This window comes from Pteronotus mesoamericanus, unplaced genomic scaffold, assembly GCF_021234165.1.
Source record: "Pteronotus mesoamericanus isolate MK-2021 breed Mesoamerican mustached bat unplaced genomic scaffold, CSHL_Meso_final scaffold_507, whole genome shotgun sequence".
Classification (NCBI taxonomy): Eukaryota; Metazoa; Chordata; class Mammalia; order Chiroptera; family Mormoopidae; genus Pteronotus; species Pteronotus mesoamericanus.
Genome location: NW_026555319.1, coordinates 1,342,170 through 1,358,741, shown reverse-complemented (window position 1 = coordinate 1,358,741; position 16,572 = coordinate 1,342,170). Strand labels below are relative to the sequence as shown.

General features: G+C 63.8%; 1 protein-coding gene across 1 annotated transcript; it reads right to left on the bottom strand.

The window, feature by feature from the left end:
- Positions 1-446: 446 nt before the first annotated feature.
- On the bottom strand, positions 447-16,287 carry SLC15A4 (solute carrier family 15 member 4). The gene is made up of 8 exons (XM_054593937.1): positions 15,733-16,287; positions 10,652-10,947; positions 7,904-8,072; positions 7,432-7,509; positions 6,906-7,074; positions 3,416-3,571; positions 2,444-2,602; positions 447-1,378 (listed from the first exon to the last, which is right to left on the bottom strand). Exons 1-8 carry the CDS (start codon positions 16,264-16,266, stop codon positions 1,224-1,226), a joined length of 1,716 nt encoding a protein of 571 aa, XP_054449912.1. The 5' UTR covers positions 16,267-16,287; the 3' UTR covers positions 447-1,223.
- Between the last annotated feature and the right edge of the window lie 285 nt (positions 16,288-16,572).

The window sequence follows — 16,572 nt, the reverse complement described above, 5'->3', positions numbered from 1 at the left end:
CGCAAACACTCTCCACCAGCCCCTGAGAGCCGGGGCATTGCCGGCTGAGCTGAACCCCACCAGTCACGGTTTCCTCGCAGTTTCCTGTGGTTTTTCTATACTTAACATGACCAAAAAAAGGACTTGGAGTTTTTGTGTTTGTTTTCTCCAAACATAAAACTACATTTTAATACAAAGCGGGCTAAGAATCTCCACTTGGGAAGTTGCAGAGCTGTTCCGGGGACCGGGCGTCACCGGGAGCTTCGTGACCTGCTCACCCAGGAGGGCTATGCCTGCAACGTCCCGGCTCCTGGCCCCCACCCCACTCACGGCCCCCCAGATCACGGCCCCCCGTGCAAACACCGAGCAAGTGGTGGCTGGGGACAGGCCATGAAGGGAACCACTGATGGGTCTCAATTTGAGGTGTTTTGAAAAATAAGCTTATCCCAAAAATACAGCAACAAGAATAGTTTATTTAACAAAATCAGAATCCTGACATATATGTAAAATAACTATACAAATGGCGATGGCTAGTCACACAGCTCAGGTTCACATTTAACACTCGATTATGTTAATTTTGTTCGGAAGAACCTCTCCTGGCAGCTCCCCGACCGCGACCGGGCTCCCGTCTCGGGCTCCCAAGAAGCGATCACGCAGAGGACCCACAAGGCAAGGTCGGAAACGCTCTTTAACTTGTTTTGCAGCTTGGGGAGAACACGCGGACTTAAATATTTCTTGATTTATGTTCTCGCTTACTTAAAAGAAAAAGCATCAACGGTTTAAAAAAGAAGCACGCTTGTAGCGGCAGATAAATATGCGCAGGGCGTCCGGGCCGACGGCTCCCAGAGGCAGCCACGCGGGGCCCTGGCGGAGTCCGCGCGGTGCCCGGCCGCGCCCTGCTCTCCGACGCCCTCCCAGCCTCGCTGTGAGTGGACGCTCATCAGTCAGAGAGGAAGGCCCGTCGGCGCGCGTGGCTGCGGGAGGCGGTGCGGACGCACACGTGAATCGCGAGGAGGCCCGTGAATGCGCGAGCCGTGGCCCAGGGCCCCGCGGCCCCTGTCAGAGCCAGCTGCGGACGGACACTCCCGCACGGGAACCGCCCCGCACAGCACGGGGCCGCGGGAAGGCAGCGGCCTGGCCCGTCGGGGGAGGGAGGCGACCCAGGCCAGGTGCCAGGGGCGTGGAGGGGACACTGCCGGGCTCCGCAGGCCCAGCTCCTCCCCGGCCGGCAGGGCGTCAGGCGGTCAGGCCCTCCTGCTGGCGGGCGGCCCCGTCCCGCCGGCCCGCGACCGCTGCCGGTCGTATCTCACCGAGACGCCGAGGAAGAGCAGCAGCGTGGCGCCCTGGATGGCGGCCAGGAGGAAAAAGTAATAGTTCAAGTGGCAGCCGTTGATGTTGCCTAGAAAGGGAGAAAAGGGGTGGTGAGCGGCCCCGGCGGGCGGTCCGGGGGGCTCCCCGCCTCCGTCGGTTCCTCCTGAGCCGGGGCTGAGCTTCAGCTGCGGCCGCAGGAGAATGAAGGCCCCGCAGCCGTCATTCAGGACACGCAGGTGCTCGCCCTGGACCGCGGCGGGCAGCACCAGGTCTCGGGGGGCCTCCGCAGGCCCCGCCCCCCAAACGCCACCACCTCGTCTGTGTAAGGAGGGGCCGTGTCCCCGGGCGCCCGCCCCAAGCGCACAGGGACGCAGCCCACCCATGTCCTGGGGGAGACCGAGGCTGGGCTAATGGAGCTGCCGGCCAAGCAGGCAGCGGTCCTGGCACTCGCCAACCCCGGGCAACAACGGCCACGAGGAAGGCGCTGCCCGGGCTCTGTGCACAGCCCACGTGGGGGTGCAGACGCCCCCGACACCCCCACCCTGGACACAGGCCCGTGGCCACGGGGTGTGCTTCCCACTGGGCTGCTTTCAAGCCGTGTCTCCTCCCGGCCCATTCCGTCCCCGCATTTACAGGGAGGCCTGGGCACAGCCGACGGCTGAGGAAGGCGTGAGCTGCGGGGGGTGACGCCATGCAGGATGCGGGAGGCCGCTGAGGCGTAGCCACAGCGGAGAAGCCTGTGCTCCCCGGCCCCTCCGGAAGCCACCGCACATCTGGGACCAGGGTGCTCTCCCCCTCGCGCCGCTCACGACCAAGGCGCCGCTGCCGGCTGGTGCCGGCTGTGAGCCCGGCCGCGACCCACCGCGAGGAACGCGCGCCTGCTGGGGAGGGCACCCCAGAGCCTGTGGGCTTCTCTGACAGCAGGAAATCAAAGCGCGATGTCCGGAAATGAACAGGAAGCCAAGTAAACGCAGGGCCCCGCGTGACACCCCACGGAGGGAGACAGGCAGCCCGCGCGCCCCTGGCCCCGGGCGGGGGCACCGGGAGGCCCTGCCTGGCACAGGCGGCCAGCGGCAGATGCGCAAACACGCACGTCACGGCCGGGGCCCCGGGCCCGCCCCCTCGCCTTCTCAACGCCGGGCGCCGTTCTTACCGAAGTCCGTGTGGTTGCTCATCCAGCCGATGGCCTTGAGGGACACCAGCGCCAGCAGGCCCGAGCCCACGAAGGACCCGACGCCGGAGAAGAAGAAGAAGAGGCCCATGATGGCGCTCTGCATGGACTTGGGTGCGGCCGCATACGCGAACTCCAGGCCTGCGGGGGGCGGGGGGGACTGTGAGGGCGGCCGGCGCTGCCGCCAGACCAGGGCTGCGCGCGAGGCTTTTTCTCCCACTCACATGACCGTCCCCAAAATGCAGCGACACGGAGCCACCCCCTCACTCTCAAACGACAGTGACATCCGTCAGCTCCGAGAATCCCCTCTTCACGAAAAGCTCAGAAGCAACTTTCCCCTCTACTCCTAACGAGCAGGAGCCCGAGCACAGGGACACGGTGGAAACGGGGCCCGCCCAGCGGCGCCCCCTCGCGGCCCCAGCAGGCACGGCGGCTGCAATGCGTCCCCGGCGGAAGGGCCGCCAGGGGCGCGGGCACCTCACAGGCCGCCAGCTGCTCTGCCTGGGGCAGAGGCTCACCGCCCGGGGGCGGCCCCACCCGCGGGAGCAGCCCAGCCTCTGCGAGGGGGCGTGGCCACGGGAGCCCGTCTGCAAAGGCCAGGCCGCTTGCCGGGGGCGGGGCTCCCGCAGTGATGGGGGTGCCTGCTGCCGCAGGCCGGGCAACTACGGGACTTGGGACCCGCGAGACCCAGAGGAACCACCTGCCCTCAGGGGCTCCTGCGCTCCGCCCCCCACAGCCTCCGGGTGCACGACGAACTTCACGGACGTGGTGCTGGGCAGCCGCTTTCAGGCCGCGAACGGGGGCCTCAGCCAGCGCCTCACCAGCCCCGCTCTGGGCCACAGCGCCTGCCTGTGCAGACGTGCGGCGCAGCTCCTGACCCGCGAGCCCGCCGTGCAGGGCCAAGCCGTGGCATTTACGGTGCCGCGGCGCTGGCATCTCCACACGGAGCCCTACCTGCGATGCTGGCGAATATCTCGCTGACGCCAATCAGCACGTACTGGGGCACCTGCCACCATATGGGCAAGTCGGCCGCGAAGTACACGACCTCCCCGATGGTCTGGTTGATGGTCTTCTCCTTCACGAGGTCCAGCCTCTTGCTCTCCAGGATCCCTGGAATTCACAAGGCGGTGAGCAGAGCATCTGTCCTTGCCCTTCGCAGCTAAACTGAAAAGCGAGATGTTGGCTGCAAGCTGTTTGCTGAGTGCCTGAGGAGCACAGGAAAGGCTTATTTACGGCCGGCACTGTTGTAGTAACTACGTGCAGAGCCAGGCGGGCGCTAGGCTTACTGGGGGGTTGCTTTCTAAGGCAGATAGAGCTCTAGTCACCATGCCGTGAGCCTGAAACTAATATGATGTCGTATGTCAACGGTCACTGAGAAATAAAAACATTATTTTAAGGAAAGGACGATGTCTGAGGACACCGGGGCCCAAGGGCTCTCCAGCTCTCGGCTCCCTGGCGGGCGGCGGCGCAGGGCACAGCGCACACCCCTCGCCCGGCGTTCATAAAGCAGGCGCTCGGCGCTCACCTGCGCGTTTTGTTTCCTTTAAAGGGGGAGCAGGGAGCCCCGGCTGGTGAGGCTTGGTGGATTGAGCTGCGAGCTGAGCCGGCGACCGCGGCAGCCTCCCTCATAGGCGGCCTGGCCTCACCGCCCAGTGACGGGGCCTCGGGGCCAGCTGCTCCCCGCAGCGCGGCGACCCCGTAAGCAGGGCCTCGCCCGTCGCGTGTGACGGAGGGGCGCGGGGAACCGGCCGGGGCAGGGACAGCCGCTCTTTACCAAACCAGACGCGGCCCAGCGGAAGGCGGAAGGCGGCCGTCTGCAGGGCCACGGGCTCCGGGTGCCGATGCCCCCCAGCCGCACTGTGACGCGGCCCCGCGGCGGAGGGGACGCGGGCCCTGGCGCCCGCTGTGCGTGCACAGGCTCCGGGCGCTCGCCCCGCGGGGCGGGGCCGGGAGCAAGTGGGCGCCTGTCCCACCCTGCGGCAGGGGCGCGGAGACGGCCGTGGGGTCTGCCCCCAAACCCCGCGTCAAGAGGGTGTTTGAGCAAAGAGGGGTCATCGAGGGCCCCGGTGGGGACCTGGCCAAGCACAGTGACAGGCAAGCGTGCCCCACACACGGCCGCCACTACCAAACAGAAAATGAGGGAAAGGAGCATCTCAAGAAATGAGACAGATCATCACCAAAAAAACCCAACCTAACAGAAAGAGATTAATGACTTAATTCTTCACTTGGAAAACACAGAAAACAGTCCAAGTGGTGAGCGGAGAGCCACTTCCCTGGACCAACCGACCCTGAAACGCACACCGTGGGTGTGTCTGCTGAGAGCCGCGCACCCGGGCCCGGGCGCTGGAGTCGGGGGAGGCGGGGGGCTGACCACGGCCTGTTCTCCTCTCCACGAGCGGCTTCTGGGGAGCTTGACCGAGTCGCGGGGTCCCACCTCGCGGAGGCCAGGGGCCCGCACGGTTTTCTGGGCAAAGACCCGCAGCTTCCTGGGAGCAGGCGGAGGACAGGCCCGTGGGGTGGCTCCCGCCCCGGCGACAGGGCTGGCCGACCCCTCCGCGGAGCCCCGTGGCCCAACCTCACAGCAGGACCGAGGCCACAGGTGCCGGACGAAGGCGCAGCTTTCAGCAGGGCCCTTCACAAACGGGGGTTCCTGCTGAACCCCGACGTTGTTGAGCAGCAGCTCGTTGGTGTGAATTAAAAACACAAGTAGTGTAGGGGGACAGGGTATGTAATTCTCTTAGAAACGCAGTAAGACACCTGAGCAAAATCCAACATTCTTTTTGGCCGGGAGCACTCGGTGCCTCGAAGGAAGGGCAGGCACTGGGCATCTCCACGAGCAGAATCGCGAGCTCGGGGGCAGAGGCGAGAGGGGAGAGGCCACGTCGCAGCGCGCTGTGGGGGCGCGCTCCCCCAAAGCCGTGAGCGAGAGCCGCTGTGGAGGCGGCCGCCTGACAACAAGTCCCCGAAACTCGGAACTTTAAAGAAGCTCACGTCAGAGCAACCAGAAACACAGAAAGTACTCAGAAATAAACAATGTGAAGCATAGGACCGAAATGAAGGAATGCACGAGACTGTGCAAGACGCTGGAAGCAAAGTTAGAGGGGACCGTCTCAAATTGGAAAAAACATGTGGTGAGATACAATTCTGACTAATAATAACCCAACTAATAATAACCGTCAACAGGAAAAGGAGAAGCCCTAGAAAGGGGGCGCAGCGCGGGATGGAGCGGCCGGCGCCCCGGGGGGTCGGCGCCCACACGCCTGAAAACCCTCGGGGGGCCGAGCTCCCCTATGCTCGCCAGGCGGCCTGGGGTCAAAGGAACAGAGTCAGCGCCGACAGGAGCTGCGGCCGGCACCTGCTCCGGGGACCGGCGGCCACTGCAGCCCAGAGCGCCTCCCTCGTGGGCGGTCCCCAGCCTGGCCCACGGCCTTGCCTCACGCCGGCGAGACTGAGAGGGGAGGTGGTCCGAGCCAGAACCCACTGGAAGCGCCCGGAGCCCAGGCGCACCAGGCTCAGAGAGAGGCTGCCCGCACTGGAAGATCCGCGGGGCCCCCTGCAGGCGCCTGGGAGAGGGGGATGGTCAGACAGACAGACGCCGCCGGTGGCCTCACAGACCCCCGATCGGAGCGGCTGCCGCCCGTCCTGTCTGCCCAGGAGACACCCGGGGCTCACAGTGTCACCGTCATCCAGACACAGCCTCTAACTACCCGTTTCATCCAGAGAAAATGTCACTGTCTGCGAAGGTGTCCTGGCCCCGCATGAGCCTGGGGACTCGGTCCGTTACAGGCGGCGGCCCTCGGTCCCCGCCCCTGCCCGCGAGCCACCCTCAGCGCGCACCGGCGGGAGGCGAGGCCGGAACGCCAGCTTTGCTTTTCTGGTTACAACACAAAGCTATTTTACAGCACAATAGTTTTCAAATATTAATGAACAAAGAAATTCAAAGAAGTTGAAAAAACCAGCAATACCTCAGCTTTGTGGCAGGAGACATTTCAGTCTAGACTCCAGAACAGAGGAATAACGGAAACAGAACAGGTCCCGGAGGCGGTAACCCCCCGCCCCCGCCCCCGGACACACACGTGGGGTTCCGCGTGCACTGAACAGAACGGGGCCGGGCCCACGGAGGCCCGCAGGCAGACCGAGTTGGGAGCCTCAGGGCGATGCACAGCTGTGCGAGCCCCCCCGCCCCCCGCGCGGCTGAAGCCCCCCCCCCGGGGGCGGGGCCGGACAGGCTTCCAGGACCCAAGTCCCAGCCACTCCCCGGAGCTCGGCCCTGGTTCTATTCCAGACAACAAACAGCCAGTCCCCCGAGAACCTCAACTGCGGACGATGGGGAGCGCGAGAGGGGCGGCACCGGTTAGTGACCGCGCACCCTGGAAGCGCACGGCCCGGGCCCCCGCGGTGCGCAGGGGCCGTGTCAGCGGGAGGCGCGGAGGCAGCTTCTCACCGGCAGCGAAGGCGGAGCACATGACGAAGAACATGCCCACGGCAATCCTCCTCAGGGACGACGGCAGCCAGCCGCGCCGCCGCAGGGCCGGGTCCACCAGCTTGTCCTTGAGGGGGATGAGCAGCAGAATGAGCACCGCGTCGAACATGGTGAGCCAGGCGGCCGGGAACTGGGGGCAAGAGGCACAGCGCGGTCACTCCCTGCGGGGCCGGCGGGGGGCGCGGCTGCCAGTGCGTTTCTACAGCCTAACCGCCTCGCAGAAAGGTCTCAGCTTAAGACATCAGAACCGAGGAGGCTTATTTCTAGATGGAGTTACACATATTTTTCTGCACTTCAAGGGGGCGAAGAATCAGGTGTAAATACTCCTTAGTCACCTGAACCCAACAAATGACAAGCAATGGGAAAACAGTCTCTACAATAAATGAAAACCGACCACTGCTCAGGTCTTTGAGGCACCGACCAGGACAGGAGGGGGTGCCCCTCGTCCTAGAACCCGGGCGCCACTCGGACCCTGCCCCATCCTCACCGTGTGGGTGGCGGCTGTGATGCTGGAGATCTCTGGAATCCGCAAGTGAAGGCTCTGCAAGACGTACGTGGTCTGCATCTGTGTGGGGAAGCGGCGCTGTCAACGGCGGGCAGCCCGGCAGCTTGGCCGCCGCACACGCAGCGCCAGGGCCGGGACAGACACGTCTGCCGTGCGGCCGCCACAGACCCACCTGGGGGCCAACTTGAAAAGGAACTAAGAGTTGTCCGAGTGAGAACTCAGAAGGAGAGGCGGGACCGGGGAAAACGGAAGGGGAGCCTTTCCTAGCTTCCTCTTTTGGAAAAAATTCAAAACATTTCCATCAGCAAAAATGAGCTCATAACTAAAACCAAGACACCGAGAGCCTACGGCCTTGGGGAAAAGACCCTTGGACCCCTCTGGAGGCCAGGACGGCCAGCGCCGGCCGGGCTCACACCTGCAGGAGAGAAGGGAGGGGCCCGGGGCCGCCACTCACTTGGAAGTACACCGTCCAGTACGGTATCAGAGCCAAGAACACAGGGACAATCTTGACCAGGGCTCTCACGTCTTCCACTTTGTCTTCCGTGAAGGGCCCTCCACGGGACATCTTACATGAATCAAACAGACTGTGTTTAGAAGAGTGCAGAAAGCCTCCACTGCCTTCACTTCGGGAAACAAAATGAAGGAGTTAGTTTGCTTCCCGCCCGGAGAGCGCGTCTTTGGTCACAACTTAACTTGCGGGGGGCGGGGGGGGGGGGCGGCGGCACGGCGCTTGGGTCAACATCACGCCCGCCTCCTAGAGGCGAGGCTGCTCCTGAACCCCCGGATGCCGGGCCGCGGGCAGAGGCCCCGCGGCTCCCGCCCCAAGCGAGGCCACGGCACCGGGCGCGGCCCCGGCTGCGGCTGCTCTGTCCCCGCACCCTCCCACGGCCACGCGGCGCTGCCCCGTTTCTGCCCCGTTCCGATTACTCATCAGGTGTCCAGGCCCGACCCCCAAACCGAGGCGATTAATGAGGACGCCGTGCCGGGTGTTTACAGAGCGGACACTGCGGGGCCCGTGCAGGAGGCGGCCGTCCTGGCAGGCCACGCTGCCGCCCCCGATGCGAGGGAGAGCCCACAGGAGAGGGACCCGCCGCCTGGCAGCAGGCGAGGCCCAGCGCTCCGTCCTGCACCCCACCCACAGGCCGGCGGCCCCCCACATGGGTGGGGGCCAGGGCACAGGGAGGGCCCAGGCAGCAAAGCCACGCTGGGCTGGGATCTGAGCCCGGGCCGGGAGCGCGGGCCCGGCCTGGGTGGACGCCAGTGGCCCCTCCGCGCCGGCGCCCAGGCGCGCTGTGGTCAGCAGCCGGGCCTCCGGCCAGGACGGCACGTTGAGCAGCTCCGCTCACTCGCCCGCCCGGGGTCTGTTTGGTTCTGTATCACACGACCACTCGGGACCTTCCCACGTTCCCAAACACTCTAATGTGGGGACACACTCTAAGGTCCTCAGGGCAAAACAGAAAAGCAACTTGTGTCAACTGCACAGTGTTCTTCAAAGTCAGAAGAACAGGAGACACTTTGTTCCCATTAAGATCACTGCCAATGTGGGGACCTGACCGTCAGTGGCAGCCACGTGCTTTCGCGTCTACAAACTGCTGCCCCTTTGATGGTGTTACCAACTATTTTAGACCATTTTGTCTTAGAGTGTTGTCATTTTAAATATGAACCTTCAGAATACATTAAAAGTTCAAAACTGTAACTTAACATTTGGGATAAATTTTGGACAGAAAAACGAAGTTTTACTGAGCACCTACTGTCTGCCCAGTCCTGTTTGACCTGGGTACTGGGGATCCGTGAATAAATTTAAAAGCTGTTATTCCTATCCTTATGCAGCTTTGTGTCTTAGGAGAAATTTAAGGAGGGAAGCGGAGTCCAGACCCTGCGCCCGCGGGCCACGGCGTCCTCCTGCCCGAGGTCTGCCGGCACCGGCCGTGCAGCCACCGCCCTGGCGGGGGCTCCTCCAAAGGACCAGGTGCATGAGCGGCCTGGCATTCCGGCGGCCGGGAGGCAGGCCGGGCTTTCCCACGGGGAAGCCGCCCCGGCTGAGCGCAGGGACATGTTGCGCGGGCAGAATGCGCTGCCTGCGAGGGGCCAGCGGGGCCAGCGGGGCCAGCGGGCCCGCCCGGCATCTGGGGCTGAGCAGGAGGCCACACCGCCCCAGGCCCGCAGGTCAGCCGGGACGGCGGGGGAGGCCAGGGTGCCCGGCAGCAGCCAGGAGGGGCCGCAAAGGCTGCTCCAGGTCCGCTTCCGATCTGTCCCGCAGGAGGACACAGACGTTGCTGTGGCTCCAAGGACAAAGTGAGACCCACGCGGACCAGCGTCAGCTGAGGAGGCAGACGTGGGGCCGTCCGGTTGGCTCAGGGAGGGATAGAGCCCCACACCGGGAACAGCGACCTTGACCAAAGCGTCCCTGGGGCGCCGACTGAGCCCGTCCCCGGGACTTCCCTGAGGCGCTGACTCATGCCAGACGCCGACCACACTGGCGGCACAGTGTGCCATGAACTTGTCACATGCCCCGAAACTGCACGCCCAAAAGGGGTGCATTTTACTACATGTAAATTATCCTCCCATAAATAACCAAAGAAAAGTATTCTGAGGACTCTTCTCGGGCTATGTTCCCAACCTCTCTGCACGCGTCTGCATGGGAGTGACTGGCCCGCCCGTCTGGCCCCTTTGCCCGGGACCAGGGGACTTCCCCGGGACACGGGGCTTTCAGCTCTAAAACCCCAGCCCACGGGGCTCTCAGGGCTTGCACTGGGGAGCCCCGTGCCGGTGGGACAGACTGCCCTCGCCGCTGCGGGGACACTCGGTTCGGTTTCGCCCACGGGGACGGCAGCTGCGTACCGCGGGGGCCTGGGGGGCCGCCAAGGGAGCACCTGCTGCGTTCCCCACTGTCACGGGCCGCAGCGTGCGGCGTGTGAGCAGGCGCCCGCCTTTCCCAACACTGTCCCGCTGGCCGCCGGGGCCGCCCCAGCACCGACGGCGAGGCCTGTGTGCAGGGAGGAGACAAGAAGCCCGCACGCGAGTCAGGCCTGGCCGGCCTTTCAGGCAGGGATGCCACTGCACACGCCCCCTCACGCCGCCGTGAGTCAGGGACACACGCCGTTCCCACGGCTCAGCCCGCGCCCCGCACACGGTGAGCACGTGACAGACGGAAGCAGGCACGCTGACCGCGGCGCCGGCCGGTCCGGGACCGAGCACTCACCCCCCGCGATCGCCGTCTCCGGGGCGCTTCTGGGGGCGGCAAGAGTAGGCCAGGATCCGGCACACGTCGGTGAAGGCGCTGCCGTCGGGCGGCTTGCTGACGAAGACCCTCTGGCCGCAGAGGAAGATGAGGAAGGCGACGCCGATGCAGACGGCGGGCACGGTGTAGCCGGCCACGAAGCTCACGTTCTGCTGGGTGTAGGCGATGCCGCCGAGCGAGACGATAGCGCCCAGGTTGATGCTCCAGTAGAACCAGTTGAAGAACCTCCGCGTGGCCTCCGGGCCCCGATCTTTAACCTGAAGGGAAGGGGAGAAGGCCGTAGGGCGGTGCGATCCTCCTCGAGGATGAAAAACGTGCGTGTTTTATATACTAAAAATATGTTTACAGAATCACTGTTGCCAGCACAGCCTCCAGGACAGCAGCGCGACCAGACCGTTCACAGGCCCACGCAAGGGCCCCGGGAGACAGGCGCCTGCGCCCCCCGTTGCCGCATCACCCGGCCGTGCGCCCTCTGCTGCGCTCAGCCCAGCCAACGCTGGAAGCCGCAGCTGCCGGCTGTGGGCCGCCTGCCCCTGGCAAACGCCGGCTCCCTCGTCCCCGCTGGGGCTGGGGGTATCACAGACTGAAGCTAAAGCCACGGCTGGTTTTAGGTCAGCAAGGCTGCTGCTGGGACCAGGGACGCTGACGTGGAGAGATTCCTGCAAGGCGCGGGGGTCACTGATTTCCCGAACTCGGACAGACGCAGGCGCGCTCAAGACCCCTTACTCAAGACCACCCACACGGGGCAGGCCCCGCCCCACTCCCTTCGCACCGGCTCCACGTCCACGCAGACGCCGCCAGGACGGGCTCCACACCCGCACGGTGCGCGGCCCGCTCCAGCCAGGCCAGTGCTGGGTCAAAGGCGGAGCCCGTCTTGGCGGCGGCCTCAGGCTCTCCTGCGCCATCCTTCCGTTCTGTGTCAGGAAAAGCTCGGACAGGTTCCATTCCAGTGACAGATTTGAAGGCTAGTTACTACTTCCTCTTCCATGTAACAAACGAGGTTTTTAATGGAGGCTCACACATCCGGTTTTAAGACACAAAAAAGCATCTTTTAAGCAGCCCTATTACTTGATACATTACAATAACCTGTATTTCTTACAGTGGTGGCAAGTGCTAGAAGTAGTTATAAAGCAGCCACCATCTCAAACTGAAAATCTAAATTTTAAGCCAGCACATTCCCGCGAGGAGCTGTCACGCACCCCTCCCGTGTCCGAAAGGCACAGCGGGCCGAGGCCGAGGCGGCTCCCGAGGACGCCACGTGCACGGGGGTCCTTGTCACTCTGAGACAGGCCGCTCCGCACAGAGCCGCGTGCGTTGCAACGCGCTGAGCCGCGCTCGGAGGCTCAGCTCTCCCGGAGCCGGGCCAGAGGTGAAGAAAGCGGGAAGCAGAGAGATGGTTACACAGAAGGCGTAACTGAAGATGTAAAAACGAGTAAGTTTTTTCGGGGGGGAGGAGCTTAAAAGGGAAGAGGGCCAGTGAACGTAAATCTAAAGTACTGCAAACAAATTCACGTCCCAACTGAACTGCACTTAGACGCAGCCTCTTCCAACAGAGCGTGACCAAATCAGCGCTCACGTGGTCAGCAGGCAAGCTCCCGACCTCAAGCGCCCACTCAGCCTCACATCCCGTGCAAACCTGCCAGTCGCCTTAGGTATCTTTCTTATTTTTATCTTACTGGTTTTAGAGAAGGAGGAAGAGAGGAAGAGAAAGAGAAACATCCATTTGTTGTTCCACATATTGTTGCACTCACTGGTGGATTCTCACATGTTCCCTGACTGGGGATTGAACCTGCAGCCTTGGCGTATCGGGACGACGCTCTAGCCAGCCAAGCTACCCAGCCAGGGCAGCAGTAAACGTATTTAAACTTTCAGGTGCCACTGACCAAAATCCACCTTAGAACCCTGGCCCGTGACTGGGCCCGGAGAAACGCACACCGGCGCCTGTGGGCAACAAAGGGAGGCTGTTCCCTGCGAACTGCGGGCCCAGCCTGGCGCCCGGGGCCGGGGCGGACACGCCAGGGGCCTCACTGCGTGTCAGTCACAGGACACCGCCCCCCCAGCCCCGCCCCCAGCCAAGGGCGAACACGCGCGCCCTGTGACTGCGCCCGCTGACGGGGAAAAATTCCTTCAAATGCACCGGAGCCTGACTTTTCCCCCCTCCAGGGAAAAGCGTATAATTTGCTCTCTTTATTGGTAAATCAGTTTTTCTTCATTCAGGTCACTATTTTAAGTCCTTGACCCATCCAAGCAGACGGTGTGACGTGAAGGTTACACATTGCGGGGAAGGCGGGGCTGGCAGGGTCGCCTCACAACCTAACACCCCCAGAACCCGCGCCCCTGCCCCCCTCCTGCCAGCCCAGGGCTCCGCACTGCCCCCCGCCCTGGGGGTCTCCCAGAGGCCCTCCCTGGGAGGCATCTAAGACCCGCGACTGCGCAAAAAGCACTTTAATGACACAGCAGCTTCCCTCACCATGAGAAGGGCCGCAGGTGACAAAATGGCCTGTCCTGAGGAAGGGCCCAGCACGCGTCATACCCCAGGCCACAGCCTGTCCCCAGGCAGCTAGCACCTGGGGTGGGGGGCGCCCCTGAGACCCCCTTCAGGCCCCCGGCACGGAGCAAGGCCCGCGCACGGTACCGACTCCTTCCGGCTGCGTGGCCTGCGAGGAGCGTGGCTCACGTGGAAAGCCCGCCCTCGGGAACGCCCGGCTGAGCGTTCTTGTCCGCTCAGCGTCGTGGAACCAGCTCCACCTCCAACGCCACCCTCTCCCCCAACCACGGGAAGCCGAGTCCCTCTCCAGGCCCCGGCGACCGCTGGCCCCTTCCGGCCGGTACAGACCTGCCCCTTCCGCACGGTTCCCGCCTGTGGAATCACACGCACGTGGCCTCTGTGTCTGGCATCTCTCAGTCAGCGTCGCGTTCAAGGGTCTGCACGCTGTAGCTGCCCCTGGCTGAGCGGCACCTCTCGCACGGGCGCGCCAGTTTGCTTCATCCATGCAGCAGTGGACAAATATCTTTTTAACCTCTTATTAAAATTTTTTTACAGTGGAAGTTGAAAGAACAGTGAGACATACACCTCTATACCCTTCACTGACACGCACACATAGTTCTTCCTTCCCACATACGTGTGGAATACTCTTCAGGCTCAGCTTTGCAAAAATAAGTTGCAGCATCCTATTTCCCCCCAAAGACTTCATCATAAATCTCCTAAAAACCAGGCCACTCTTTCACGTGACCGCAACACCATCCTCATGTCTAAGAAACACCACGTCGACACAAATGTCAACAAAAAGTGCTTTAAAAAAAGTCTGAGTGCTGAGTCTAGCGTGGTCCTGTCTTCCATGACAGCGCCAGGTTTGAAGGGTCAGGCCGTCTCGTGCAGAAGAGAACACACTTCTTTTTAACGCCCACATTTAACCGCACATCAGAGGAGGGCACGTCCTGTCATGCATCCCAGGTCACCTCTACAGGACCATCTGTGCTTCCCAGAAACCATTTCGTTTCCCAGCTGTTGTCTCCTGGGGGGCACTGGCTTGGGGGTCAGACCCCCGGAGGTTCTTGCAAAACAGGCGCCGTTACAGTATCATCAGCCACCGGGAGGCTTACACAGGACAGTGTGGGAAGAGCCCTGTGAACACTAAGGGACACACACACAAGATAAACACTCGTGGGGCACTTCGGTCCTGTGACCGGGCCTTCGGCGGTGGAGGACAATGGTGCCCCCAGCTCTGTGCCGTCGCTGCTGTCCCCCGAGGCCAAAGCCACAAGCCTGGGCCCTGAGAGCCAACCCTGCACCAACAGCCGCAACCCCCACCCCCACCCCCACCCGCCCTTACACGTCGCTGCCTTCCTGTGATGGCGTCACACAGGTGTGGTTAGAGCTCAGGCTCTGGGACCCTGGCTCGGTGACACACTAGCTGTGTCACTTGGAGCAACGGCGCTAACTGCTCACGCCCCACATTTCGTCCTCGGTGAAACAGCCCAGTAACAGCTGGGGCATCTTGGGGGTGGGCAATCCCGGCACAGGCCCTGGGGTAGGGCAGGCCCTCAGTAAACCGACCAAGCACGGGTCACTGCTCACCCCTTCGCCCTAACCTGCCCCAGCACCCCCCCCACGACCTGGCCAAGCCTCCCCCTCCCCTGGCCAGGGTGGGCCTCCGCCCACACAGCCCAGGCTCAACCCCGGGCACCTGCCAGCTCTGTCTGGGAAGGGGGAGGGAAGAAACATTTTAGGTTTCGAGAGTCACTCAGTCTGTCACAACTACCGAACCCGCCACTGTGCTGGGGCAGCAGCCCCTCCTGAGAGGCCCCGCCGGACTGTTCCAGTGAGGCTTTGCCTACGGAGGCTGAAATCTGAGCTTCATAACGTTCACAGTCACGAAATACCCATTTTTCCCCCAACTAGTTAAAAGCTCAAGGCCCAGTCTTATTTTATTCTTAGCCCCAAAAACAGGAACTAGCCAGATTTGGTTGGCAGGCCGCAGCTGCCAGCCCCAGGGCGCAGAGGCGAATCTGTTAGAGACGCAAATCAGATCAGATCACTCCCTGATGATCAGATCGCTCCACACAGGCGTCCGACTGGAGTGAACCCAGACCTCCAGCTCCTCCGCGCAGGGAAGGGCCCGCCCCGCCTGCCACTCTCTCCCCACTTTTTTTTGGAATGTAATTGACATGTAACCTTGTATAAGTTTAAGGGGTAGAAGTACTGATATGATACACGTGCTGCAACGTGATTGCTACTGTAGCCACAATAGCAACAAGGGCTGCCTCTTTTCCCGACCTCGGGGAGTCCGCACTTGCCGATGACATTCTGCAGGTGTCCGCTCAAACGGCCCCCCTGTAGCAAGGAGGTCCCCCTACCTGCAGCCACCCTCGCCAGCACCCCGCAATGGCCCTTCCTAGGTAGGAGGCCGCGCCTACGCGCAGCTCCCCCTCGCCGCGCATCCAAGCGCCCCGCCCGTGTAGACCCCTTCTCTGGCCCCGCCACGGCCTGTCTCCAGGGCCTCCGCGCGTCCGCGCCCCCCGCCGGCTGCACCTGCGCTCACCTGGTCGGCGCCGAAGGGCGTGATGTTGGCCTTGACGGCGCCCACGCCCAGGCCGACCACCGCGAGCGCCCCGAGCGCGGCGGGCGCGCAGTAGCGGGTGGGCGCGTCCAGGCAGGACGGCGCCGAGCAGTTAAGGACGCGCGTGGGGTGCGGGGTCCCGCAGAGCGCGGCGCGGGTGGCGGGCGCGGCCAGCAGCGGGAAGGCCAGCATGCCGAGCAGGTAGAGCGCCAGGCTAAGCAGGATGGCGCGCGCGCGGCCGAGCCGCGCGTCGGCCAGCCAGCCGCCGAACGGCGACACCAGGTAGGTGAGGCCCATGAAGAGCAGCAGCGCCTGGCTGGCCTGCGCGCCCTCCCAGCCGAAGGGCGCGCCGTTCAGGAACAGCACCAGGTTGGCGGTGACGCCGTAGAAGGCGGCGCGCTCCAGCAGCTCCGTCAGCAACACCGCCGCGCACGCCAGCCGCCGGCCCGCGAACGCGGCCCGTCGCGCGCCCAGCAGCGGCGCCCGCTCCTCCGCGCGCCCGTCCGCGCCCTCCATGAACCCGCCGGCCCGCTCCGCCGCTCTGCGGGGCCCAGCTGGCGCCCTTCTCGCGAGACTGGCCTCACCCGCCGCCTCGGCCCGCCCCCCGGGCGTTCTCATTGGGCGAGCTCGCTGCCGTGCCGTTCGCCGGGAGCTTCCGGTACCGCCCCGGAAGCTTGCCAGAGGCGGGGCCTTGAGTGCTGCGCGTAGTGGGGCCGGCGGGCGGAGAGGGACCCAGGCGCTGGGCTTGGCGAGCGACTTCTGAGCCGTGCCCTGCGGTCCCAGAGCCCCGGCTGCGAGAACCCAGACCGTTAGCGGCGTCCG

What these genes read in the sequence shown, in the direction of transcription:
- SLC15A4 (XM_054593937.1), bottom strand. Translation starts at nt 16,266, where the DNA reads ATGGAGGGCGCGGACGGGCGCGCGGAGGAGCGGGCGCCGCTGCTGGGC. An exon ending in ACTGGACGGTGTACTTCCAA is followed by an intron (nt 7,510 to 7,903) that starts GTGAGTGGCGGC and finishes TTCCCCACACAG; the next exon opens with ATGCAGACCACGTACGTCTT. An exon ending in GATATTCGCCAGCATCGCAG is followed by an intron (nt 2,603 to 3,415) that starts GTAGGGCTCCGT and finishes CGCCCCCCGCAG; the next exon opens with GCCTGGAGTTCGCGTATGCG.